At 47.1% G+C, this 12,383-nt stretch overlaps 1 protein-coding gene across 5 annotated transcripts in view; it reads right to left on the bottom strand.

Moving 5' to 3' along the window:
• OSBPL7 (oxysterol binding protein like 7) overlaps nt 1-12,383 on the bottom strand; it is a 36,296-nt gene that overhangs the window by 21,139 nt on the left and 2,774 nt on the right. For all 5 annotated transcript variants that reach the window (XR_009556217.1, XR_009556219.1, XR_009556218.1 and 2 more), the window contains exons 3-10: nt 8,723-8,776; nt 7,631-7,744; nt 6,864-6,995; nt 4,848-4,974; nt 3,643-3,746; nt 2,664-2,756; nt 2,300-2,429; nt 1,204-1,352 (exon numbers count right to left, since the gene is read on the bottom strand). Coding sequence is in view for 2 of the 5 variants with exons in the window: in XM_060255415.1 (XP_060111398.1) it covers nt 1,204-1,352; nt 2,300-2,429; nt 2,664-2,756; nt 3,643-3,746; nt 4,848-4,974; nt 6,864-6,995; nt 7,631-7,744; nt 8,723-8,776 (903 nt within the window). In the remaining 3 variants the exon portion in view is untranslated. The remainder of the gene's footprint in view (nt 1-1,203; nt 1,353-2,299; nt 2,430-2,663; nt 2,757-3,642; nt 3,747-4,847; nt 4,975-6,863; nt 6,996-7,630; nt 7,745-8,722; nt 8,777-12,383) is intronic.

Here is a 12,383-nt window from a genome sequence, read left to right as displayed (position 1 = left end):
AATCACTCCTTATGCAAAGTAATAAATGGACAGAAAGCTGACAAAAATTGTAACATTTAGAAGTAGTATGTTTGGAGGGACATTTTAATGTTCCTGGATAGGTAGGTCTGTCCTTCCTTCCTTCTTGATTTGAAAGTACTTTTTTTCTCCATCAAAGGGAGAATCCAATGGGAAATCACCAGAACTGGCATTCATAAAGAAGTCTAACACTAGCTCTGTACACGATACACTGAACATACACATAGATCTTACATCTGTGTGCATATGTCTGTAAGGAACAGCCAACATGTGTCCAGTTTACAAATGAAACTGGGGGGCCAGTACCTGGATAAATGTGGGGTTTGTGTTGCATGTTCAGCTGTACATGCTTTGAATGGAACATGAGAATTACTCAATGCGTGTATTAAAGAAAATCAAGTGTATACAGTACACAGATTGTACATGCATTCACTGTAACTTGTGAACAGGGCTAGCGTCTCTCAGCAGGCCTTAACAAGGACCTAGGGTTGCCATGGAATACTATCTCCAGTTTGGAAAACTTCTGGAGATTTTGGGATTGAGCCTGGGGAGGACAGGGACCTCAGTCAGACACAATGCCACAGAGTCCACCCTCCAAAGCATCCATTTTCTTCAAGGGAACTGATCTCTGTAGTCCGGAGATCCAGTGTAATAGTGGAAGAGCTCCGGGTACCACACGTAGGTTGGTAACCCTACCCCTTTTACACGTTAATCCTGCTTTCCTTGTCTCTGTGAACAATTAGGAGTGGTCCTCGTCCAGTCTGAGTTGATTAATTACTGTTTTAAGCTGTCCTGTCTTCGAAACATCACTTCCTGCCACTTTCTTGTTCTCTGCAGCTTTACAGTTGTACACTTTCCTAAGGGCTGAAAGCTTCTTGTCCCTGACAAACTGAGCTCTGACTCATGAAAACTGCTGCAGGAATGAATTCTTGAAGGTGTCCCTGGACGCCTCTTTGATCAGACAGCATTCTAACCAGGTTCGGGACATGCGTGTGTGATGCTTGTACTGACACAGGAGCACAGGAAAGGCATTCTGCACATGCTCAAAGAAACTTTAATCTTTTTTACGATTTTTGACACCCCAAGGTTCAAGCCCTGGCATAGCAGGATGTTTGCATGTTCTCTGCTAAACTTATGAACCAAGGAATAAGCCGGCAAGCTTGCCTGAGGACAGTGGCACCTTACCCCTGCTGTGGTGATCCCAACGCCGCTCCCCCGGCCACCCTGCGCAGAGGCTGCGGTGGAATGCTGCAGCTCCAGCGTCCTCTGAAGCTCCTGGAGGCGATCCCGCTCCACTGCAAGCATGGCCAACACACTGCTGAGGGACCCATGAACTGGGGGGGCGGGGGGAAGGAAGAGGCAGACACACACAAAAGTTTGTGGAAGGACTTCTTGACTCAAAGAGAAATTAACACATGCAATGCACTGCTGCAAAAAGTGGTGCCAGCTACAGGCACTGACCATTTCAAGAGGGGATTGTAGAAACATGTAGAGCCAAGATCCATCAATGGCTCTTAGCCACAAGGTATAGATGGAACACTCTGCCCGGGGCAGTGATGCTCTGTATTCTTGGGGCTTGGGAAGCCACAGCGGGAAGGCTTCTGGAGTTTTGGCCCTGCTGCTGGATCTCCTGATGGCACCTGGCTTTTGGCCACCGCGTGACACAGAGTGTTGGACTGGATGGGCCATTGGCCTGATCCAACCTGGCTTCTCTTATGTCCTTATGAATTCAGCCATGGGGCATGGAGTTTGAGAAATCAGTAGTTTTGTTTTTGCAAAGCCCAATTTTCTGCTTCTTTAGGCCACAAAGGCTGGCACCACTCGGGAGAGGGCAAAGAAGAGAAGGCAGGGCTCTGGCTCCTGCTGCACTCCCCACCACTAGCAGGAACAGAACAAGTCGTGCTTATTTCTGCCTAGCCCAGAGGTGTCAGCCTCATTCATTATGTGGGCTGGATCTGACATAAATGAGACCTCGTCGGGTCGGGCCACGTGTATCATAAAACGTAATGACAGGTAGCGCAGATAGAAACTTTATAAAGGACACAGACAAACATAATTAAAGATTTTTTTAAAAAAAACTTGAAATAAAAGCAAGCTGTGACACATAAGGAAGCAAGAAAGAGGGAGAAGGAAGCAGATGATAGATAAAAGTTGCCCGTGAGCACGATAGGCCACGTATTTGACATCCCTGACCCAGAGGCACACACAAAATGGCTGGCACCACTGAAGCACCCTGAGCAGCACAGCCGTAAGAGGCAAGGAATGCTTACTACAAGTTCACCTTTCTGAGCTAAGATCCAGAAACTCCTCTGGAGCTGGCTGTATTCTGGAGGGAGGCTGAAGAGGGCTTGGTTCTGACATGACTCCAAGTATCTCGAGAGGTTCGGCACTGAGCCGTGCAGGCGGCCCACCTTTGGAAAACAGAAAAGCGGGGGTTAGACAGAGCAACTCCCCCCCCCCCCCAATGCTTTGCTGTAGCTCACTAAGCCTCTTTTGGCTCTGCTACAGGAAAAGTTCTTTGCATCAACCATAGCATGTGGGGAGGGGGTGGGGGACAGATGCCCCGCTTCAAATGAGAAAGGCTTTCCTTCCTTAAATCCAATCCAATATCTTTCCCCAAGACCACCTGTCCCAAATCAGCTCACCCGGCCTATGGTGTCGTCCTTCGCAAAGCTCTGAGTGCACCAGATCCGGGTGGATCTCTTCCCCTTCCGGGTTCTCTCTGTGCCTGTCGAGCTCTGCAAAAATAAGACAGTCTCCTATTACCAGCCCCGATGGCGTATACGGACCTGCACCTTCCCAAGAAAGTCCAGGTCAGCAGGCATTGCAACAGATATACACATGCCTCCCTGCAGGAGTGACCTCCCAGCTGATGTACGCCTCCCAACAGATGCAGCCTCCCAGGAGATGTATGTATGCATGTGCAGCAAATGTACACATGTATACAAGCAACTGGCCCCAATTGAATCAAAAGCACAAAAACTTATGTTATTCTTGGAGTACTGTGCATACGTTGGTAGATCAAGACGGGTAGCCATGTTAGTCTGTCTGCAGCAGCAGAAATCAGCAAGAGTCCAGTAGCTCCTTAAAGACTAACAAAATTTGTGGCAGGGGATGAGCTTTTGAGAGTCACTGCTCACTTCTTCAGATACCTGAAGAAGTCAGCAATGACTCACGAAAGCTTATCCCCTGCCACAAATTTTGCTATGCATATGTTGGTAATTCACCGGTCCCATTTATTTGGTGCATTTTTATCCTGCCCTTCCTCCAAGCACAGAGAAAGCACATCAGTCCTCTCCTTTCCCATTTATAGCTCACAACAACCCTGCAAGGTATTTCATGCCAAAAGAGAGTGACTTGGTCTAAGGTCTTCCAATGAGCTTCTGTGGCACAGAGACCAGTGGAGACCTGGACCTGGGTCTCCCTGATCTGAATTTGAACGGCAGCAGCTTGTAGGCTGATAAAAGTCTTACTTTTGCTAGGGAGACCAGGGATTGAACCTGGTACCTTCTGTGCGGAGGAGATGTGCTCTGCCACGCAGGCTGCAGCAATGACGACGCTCAGACAACGTACACATCTAAGCTCGTCGCAAAATGGAAATGGCGCTTCCGCTCCTGTGCATACCTGGCTGTGGGAGATGAGGGGTGCGGAGGGAATGCGGTGGAGAGTCTCCAAATTCTGCAGCATCTGGTTGAGCTCCTGAAGCTTTCCCTGACAGTCGGAGAGCTCTGGGGACAAGGAGAGCAGCCATTGTTATGAAGAAGGAGTCTCACTACCCAAAGGAGTCTCAGAGCGGTTTGCAATCACCGTTCTTCTTCTCCCCACAACAGGCACCTTGTGAGGCACGTGGGGAGCTGTGACTAGCCCAAGGTCATCCTGTGGAGAAGTGGGGAATCAAACCCAGTTCTCCAGATCAGAGTCCACCACTCTTCTCCACTACACCACACTGGCTCTCATGAGGCAGGGAGGGACTCTGTAAGCCCCCTTGACAGAGCATCCGTGAACATCTCTCCAGCCAAAAAAAACACAACAGAAAGTTTAAAGGTGGGACTTCCTGCATGTGACCAATAAGAACATCAAACCTTTGAATACTCAGGCTTTGAAAAAGCACAGAAATCTTATCCCCAAAACGATAAGAAAGATGTGTGATTTATAGCTTGAGAGAAACATCCGCCAGATTCCCATACAGACTCAACCTACAGAATGGAAGGGAGAGGACAAAAACAGAACCTATCCTGCATTAGAACCCACAGGTAGCCAGCTGCCAGGTACACACCATGACAACAGGCACAGAATTAAGGCAGCAAGCTGAAGAGCCACAGTCCAGTCTTACATCCACTAAGACCCCCTTTTTCTTGATATTTGCACTGTTCCATTTTTCTTCCTCATAGATTCCTATTCTGCTTGCCCTCCATGGAGCTGAAAGCTCATATTCCTCCCCCCTGCCTCATTTTAGCCCCACCACAACCCTGTAAGGTAGGCTAAGCTGAGTGAGAATGACTGGCCCGAGAACACCCAGAGAGCTTTATGGCAGAGAGGGAATTTGAACCTACGTATCCATATCACACTGTTTTTAAGTGGACATCACACCCCCAACTGACACCCCACACTCCTTTCTTGTCTAATGACTCTCCCCTCAAAAGGAAGGAAGATCTTTCATGCTGGCTGCTGAAAGATTGCCCCATACCTTGATAAAGAAATATAAAAAATTAGGGAAAAGAGATGGAAGATTTGAAGAGCAGAAAGCGATGGGCATCTAGAAAGTGTCCTGGAAGGTTCAGTAGACAGAGACATTACAAACAAGTGATTACAAACCACCACCCCATTACCTGCTGAGCACCTGTCCAGACTTCTGCTGTTGCTCAGCCAGGAATTCACCTTGTCTTGGGGACAGGCCAGCGAAGACAGGGCAGGGGCGCTTTCTGACATCTGAACCCGATGCCGAGAGCCAGAGGCCTGCAAGAGGAAGGCAGTAAAGTGTCAGAAGAATGGAAGTGAGGCACAAAGGGTTCTGGGAGTTCCCAACAGCCTCTTAGGCCATGGCTCTCAGTTTTCCATCTGTGATCCAACGCCATGCCACACCTGGCACAAAGGGGGAAAAGAATGTTGAACAAGGGCCAAGGTTTCTGGTTCCACTAAAAACACAAGAGAGTAATGATATTTTGATCGATTCCTCACTAGCAGTTGTTCCTGTTTCCTCAGATCAAGTAATCAATTCCCCATTAGCTGCTGCAAAGGCGTATTTTGACTTGCAGCTCCCTCCAATTTCCCTCACAGCATCCTGCTCTGTTTTTGTTTTGTTTTAGTACGTATGTATGCATTTGAGATTCAGAATCTCCGAGGCAAATTGGGGGGAGCCACAAGTCAAAATGCAGCTGCACAGTGACTAGTGGAGAATTGATTGCTTGATCTGAGGAAAGCAGAAGCCCAGGGGTGGAGCGACTGCCAGTGAGGAATCGGTTTGCATTTCAGCATCAACTTTTGTGGACTAGAGATGAAGCAACATCAAACCCCTAAAAATTTACGGTGGAATAAATTCTTGTAAATCTCTAAACCTCCGTTTTTCTGAGACGTTGATAGGTAGGGTTGCCAATCTCTGGGTGGCACCTGGAGATATCCCGCTATTACAAATGATTTCTAGATGACCAAGGTCAGTTCGCCTGGAGAAAATAGCTGCCTAGAAAAGGGTGGATTCTATGGCCTCTATGGATTCTATGGCCTGAGGTCCCTTCCCTCCTCTAACCCTTCTCTTTCCCAGCTCCACCCCCAAATCTCCAGGTATTTCCTAACACAGAGCTGGCAACCTTACCAAAAGGACTGCTCCTTAATAAATACTTCTGATAAAATTAAGTAGGCACCAATATCCAGTTAAGTTTATAGGCAGTAAGTTCAAGATGGACAAAAGGAAACACTTCTTTACACAGAAAGTGATTAAAATTTGGAATTCACTGCCAGAGGATGTCACGAGGGTTAAAAGAATAAGCAGTTTTCAAAGGTCCATCAGTGGCTACTAGCCACGATGACTATGGAGAACCTCCATATTCAGAGGCACTAATCCTCTGAATCCCAGAGCCTGGAGGCAACATCAAGGGAAGGCCTCGGTCTCCATGCCCTGTTGTTGGCCCTCCAGAGGAACCGGCTGGCCACTGTGTGAGACAGGATGCTGGACTAGGTGGACTACAGGTCTGACCCAGCAGGGCTCTTACATTCTCAAGAGTTTACCATCTTTGCTCTAAAAATTACCCAGAAACCATGTGGGCCAAGGGATGACCTGATGAAGGACACACCTGCCTGAAACATGCACTACAAGGGCCTATTTTCTAGGTGGCAACCACAGCGGTTCAGTAGGCCAGGTCGAACTCTTTGCTGCAGGAGTGATACAGGTCTCTTCTTCCTGCCTATGACACATGACATGACCCTTAATCATAGCTTCTTGCACCTCCCTTAAGCTCAGGTACATCTTACCATTTTTCCTTCCATTCTCAACACTTTTTTTTTTTTGTGCAAATCTGACTGCCAGCATTGCTCTATCAAGGAGAAGAACTGGTGGGGGAAAAGAGGGAAACTTTAACCCCTTCCTCTCCTGCCGTCTTCTCACCAGAAAAAAACACACACATACATCCCGAGGAAAAATATGGGCCATCATAATTTCTTCCCAGCCAGGGTAGAAGCAACACAAGGGCAGCTCTTTCCATGCAGTTCTACTTTTTGATAAAGTAGCCCCACCCCCAAGACTGAATTTGCAACCCTTCCCCATAACGAAAAGAAACATGGACAAAACCATAAGATGCAGCTGAACTCCTAGGAAGCTTCCCCCCCCCACACACACACACACCACAAATCACCTGTGCAGAATAGGGAACTTTCCCACCATTGCCCCTGGTTAGGAACTGCCGCTGGGATCCATCCATCTTCTCTGCCTGGCGGTGTGAGCACAGCTTGGCTACCCAATTGTTGAAGAGCTCCTGAGATTTAATCTGTAGGGGATTGGAAGAAGCAGCAGCATTAAGAACATGAACTGAAGGAGGCAGAAGCATCCAAATGTGTGGACATTTTGCACTGGTGCTTACAAACCTAGAATGCTTTTCCCAGGTATTGGAAAGAGATCTCTATTGTCCTAGGGGAATTTATAATATTCTGAAGATGCTATTCCTAAAATCAACAGGGGGGGGGGGGGGCTTTGTTTATTCCACAGCAGCAATTTTTAGAATACAGGCCATCATCCAAGAGGATATCCATCTTGTTTTCCCAATAGTAGAGCGCAAGCTGCTAGGCAAAAAGCACAGAAAGAAATAGCATGGACAGAGGACCACATGAGCATCACCTAAGGTCACTGAGTCCAGAGCCTTTTTCATAACATCACCTGATTGACAGAGAAAAGAGAGGAACGTGAAGACAGCCACGAATAAAGTCTCCCAGCCGGAAGCAAAAGACATCCTGCAGAGCCAGCTGACTCATACAGGAGTCATTCAGCTACATGCAGGATGTTCTGAGAAGTCCAAAGAAAATGGGCGCTGAAAACTTAATCTTGCTGACAGCAACAAATGCACAAGCCTGGTGTGCCACAATCTGGGAGATGCGGTATGAAACCTTTCTGTATCATGCTAGTTACCTTGAGATGATATATGTTGTCTTCCGTGTCGAGGTCCACACGCTGGGCTTTCTTGTTGACTGACATGACTGACAGGCGGATGTCTATGGAACCGTGCAGCTTTCCCTTCAAGACCTGGGAGGAGCAGGGCACAGATGGTGTCATGCTGGGGAACTAAATACAGTTTCTCTTTCAGCCCACCCTTATTAACTAAGAACAGACCTAAGTCTTGCCCCACTTCAGCTCCCAGAATCCTTAGAACATAAGAAGAGCCCTGTTGGATCAGACCAGTGGTTCATCTAGTCCAGCATCCTGTCTCACACCATGGCTAAACAGTTCCTCTAGACTGCCAACAATAGGGCACAGAGGCCAAGGTCTTCCCTGATAAGAAAATAAGAAGAGCCCTGTTGGATCAGACCAATGGTTCATCTAGCCCGGCATCACACAGTGGCCAACCAGTTCTTCTGGAGGGCCAACAACAGTTAATAGAGGTCGAGATCTTCCCTGAAAAGAAAATAAGAAGACCCCTGCTGGATCAGACCAATGTTCCATCTAGTCCAGCATCCTATCTCACACAATGGCAACCAGTTCCTCTGGATTGCCAACAACGGGGCACAGAGGCTGAGGTCTTCCCCTGATAGGAACCTAAGAAGAGCCCTACTGGATCCATCTAGTCCAGCATCCTGTCTCACACCACGGCCAACTAGCACAGAGGCTAAAGCCTTCCCCTCCAAGCTCTGGATTTAGAGGCTTAGTGCCTCTGAATGTGGAGTCACTGATGGCTAGCAGTCACTGATAACTTGTCCTCCATGAATCTCTCTAATCCCCTTTTAAAACTATTCCTGTGGCCCTCAAGACATCCTCTGGAGGCGAATTCCACATTTTAATCACTCTCTGTTTGAAGTAGTATTTCCTTCTGCATTGAAACTGGGGCATCCCAGACTCCCCCACTCCTGTCTGTCTACGTATAGGATTTACTGTATATCCTGCCCTCCACCGACAGGCTCAGGGCGGCTAACAACAATTTAAAAACATTAGCAATTTACAACATATTAAAATTATGTCTATAAAAACATTTCCATACATATTAAATCCTACACCTCTCCTACTCACATCCTGCCGTGTTGTGGCGTACTTCAGGATTCCGTCTTCCAAAACAAAGTAGCGCTGTCAGAGAAAGAGCGAGCGAAATATCAAATATTCCCACACTTCAAAATAATCAGCCAGTCTGAACAGATTCAGCCAACTGGGATATCACTCTCTCAAAGATCCTGAAGGAATTAACTTATTTCTACATTTACATCCGTTTTTCTCCCTCGGAAGGAATCCAAAGCAGCTTACAACATGGTTCTCCCCCTTCTCCATTTTATCCTCAGAACAACCATCCTGTGAGGCAGGCTAGGCTGAGAAGTGTGAAACCAGGCTGGGCTTTCCAGATCCTAGTCAGACTCCCTAACCACTGGTTAGATTATCCAAATCTCAAAGCTGCTTGCCTCCTGTCATGATCCTAGGCTTATAGTAGTGCGGCCTATGGGCCCTGAGGAGGCCTATATTGAAGTAGCAACCAGGCCTACATTTCCCAGGCCCTCTTTTGGACCTTGTGATTGATCAGCAAGGGATTTGAAGGGAAAACTTGCACCAGTACAGAAATAAGAGGTGGTGCCTGAGAAGAAGGAATAAAGGGCCTGGTCCAAAGTGGGAGGTTGTTCACTCCTAGGGAGGAGAGCTGGTGAGAGGCTGCTGCAGCTGGAATAGGAGAACCATTTTGCCTGTATAAATGTTGGAACTGATTTCCTTATAATGCTATGAGCCTTGGTTCCATAGAACTTTTTCACACAGCCTATGTATTCCGGTATGGAAGCTGGTCAGTTACTGAACAGTAATGGGTTTCTGCTGGCATTTCAGACAGACCCGACTCAGTAACTGGCTGCTACCGGAATACTGTCACCTTTCCACACAATCCCGCGGCTGTCCCGGTAGTGAGGCATGCCTGAGTTGTTACTAACAAAGAGCAGCTTCTTCCAGTTTTCAACCACTCCTTCCGGGTTGAAATCGGTGTGGGGCACTGTGTGAAATGTCCAGTATCTAATCCAAGAGCAGTTTTCGCAACCTTTTTCGCCCGCCGGCACGCAAATCTCCAGCTTTTTTGGGGGGGGAGGAACGTCGGCTAAGATTGCTATAGCGACATACCACAACAGCATCACCATAGGAATGCCTGGGTTCCATTAAGATGCCAGAGATCGCGGCCGCCGCTGAAACTTGGTAACAGGTGCCCCATTGGATACACAGTTCAAGCGGGAGATCAGGGCACTAGGTGTTGGTCTGTCACCTGTTGCTATCACTTCCATTCCCACACGGGAGTCAGGGGAATGCGATTGGTTTGTAGGTGACTCTGAGGCACATTTTTTTGGGGGGGGGAGGGGCTGTTGCCACCTGGAGAGGGGTTGCCCATAGGGCAGCAGGTTTCGGCGGGAGAACAGACCAACAGTGATTGGTGATACAGATGTTGCTAACCCAGCCTGATGTGCACCCATCCATGCCCACAGTCCTGCCATGGTCTGATGGCTGATCACCCAGAAAGGTGATGGCAGACAGCCTTCTTGACTTAACGCTTCCTTCCCCCTTCAGTATTCTATGAAGCTCCTTATAAAAGGGGCATGCGACTTTTTTATTTCCAGGATTGGAATTATGTGCAATTACCCGCCTGTATTCTGCTCTCAGACTTTTTGTTTTACTCCTACATTCCTCTGCTGTCCTGTCATGGCCACGTTTCGCCATCTCTGCTGAGACTTTTTGATAGCAAGCATAATTTCTATGGGATGTCTGCAGAGCTGCTTGGATTTCATCATCTCCCATACTACTAGGAGATCCAGAATCTCCTGCTCACTCCAAGCTACACCTTTTGACCCACTCATCCTCCTCACAATTCCTGACAAACCACTCACCAACCTATTAAACCAGACAATCCACTCACCAACTACAACCCAGAAATCTGTGGCTTCCCCCCCTGACATTTATACCTGCTGCAGCTTGGCACAAGTCACTTTCCAGCCAATAGCCTGTGGGCATGGATGGGTGCATATCAGGCTGGGTTAGCAACATCTGTCTCACCAATCACTGTTGGTCTGCTCTCCCGCTGAAACCTTCTGTCCTATGGGCAACCCCTCTTCAGGTGGCAACAGCCCCCCCCCCCCACAAAAAAAATGTGCCTCACAGTCACCTACAAACCAATCGCATTCCCCTGACTTCCGTGTGGGAATGGAAGTGATAGCAACAGGTGACAGACCAATGCCTGGTGCCCTGATCTCCCACTTGAACTGTGTATCCAATGGGACATCTGTTACCAAGTTGGTGCTATGGTGGTGCTGTTGTGATATGTCGCTATAGCGCTATAGCCCGACGTTCCCCCCCCCCAAAAGCCGGAGATTGCGTGCCGGCAGGCAAAAACGGCTGGCGCTGGTGGAAGCAAGATAAAAGTGGAACAGTGTGAAATGGCTCACTTTTTTTTTAATGCAAAATTTTATTGAAATAAACCGGGTTATACAAATAAGAGGTGACTTCAATGTCAATGACAGATATGCTTATACATACAGGACAGTCACAATCGAAAGTATATTGCAACAGGAGTTGATATAAAGTTCAAAACGGAGTGAAAGAATACCAATTCAAATAATAAAATAACTACAACAAATTAGGGAAAAGAGGACACATGAAACGTTGGGTTGCCAGAAAAAAAGGGGCAGAAATGGCTCACTTCAATCACGGAATCCTACCGGGAAAAAAAACATGTGTCTAAAAACTCCCACCCCTGTCTCGGATTACTGCAAGGCGGCACAATACCGACTCCCTTCTGGTTTCCACTGGTAAGTGTGAAAAGGCCCCTAATCACATGGTCAAAGAAGAAGACGCTAGAAACATGCAAAGATAAGAAAACCCAGGAAGCATGTTACCGCATTATTGAATCCATACACATGAATAATCAGCAGGAAAACAGTCTTGATTCATTCTTCCAAGCCTATGCTTAATTTAAGGACTGTTGTCTTTCTTGGTCGAGTATACTGCAAACTTTGTATGTTGCACACAGAAGTAATTGCTGTTTAAATCTGGCAAACATTGCATGTTTTCTTTAGAAATATTGTTAAAAAGTTGACTGTGGCATTTTCCCTTTAAAAGCCGCTAACATAAATACTAAATACTGTATATTGCAGAGTGTGATTAAGCACTGATATAATATTGTGGAGAGTGTGTAATTCTTATATTAAACTGTGTTACACTAACTGTAATTATTGTTTGCATAGTAATTTTTCACAGCCACCTATATTTTTCTTAACCTTGGCTGTGTTTCCCTTGTATAGTTGCCAAACCTCCAGGTGAGGCCTGGAGATCTCCCATTTTTACAACTGATCTCCAGCGTGGCAGAGATCAGCTCCACTAGAGAAAATGTCTGCTTTGAAGGGTGGACGCTATGGCATTGTATCATGCTGAGGCCCCTCCCCTTCCCTTCCCTCCCCAAACCCTGCCCTCTCCCGGATCCATCCCCAAAGTCTCCAGGTATTTGCCAACACAGACCTGGCAACTCTAAGACAGAGGGATTTCTCATCGAAAGGGGGTAAGTCAGTTGAGGCCAAATACCTAGATAAGGCTAGGTATAGTATAGTTAGACACGTTAGGGTTTCTTATTTTGCTGGTCTACCTACCTTTACTGTGGTCATTTTTCCTACATGTCATTGAATTATAGTTGCTGCTAAATCTTTTTTTTTTTTTGGTTATAAAC

The sequence above is a fragment of the Heteronotia binoei genome, chromosome 15 (genome assembly GCF_032191835.1).
Source record: "Heteronotia binoei isolate CCM8104 ecotype False Entrance Well chromosome 15, APGP_CSIRO_Hbin_v1, whole genome shotgun sequence".
In the NCBI taxonomy this organism is placed as follows: domain Eukaryota; kingdom Metazoa; phylum Chordata; class Lepidosauria; order Squamata; family Gekkonidae; genus Heteronotia; species Heteronotia binoei.
The sequence above is the reverse complement of the archived record's forward strand: the minus strand, read 5'-3'. Positions and strand labels throughout refer to the sequence as shown.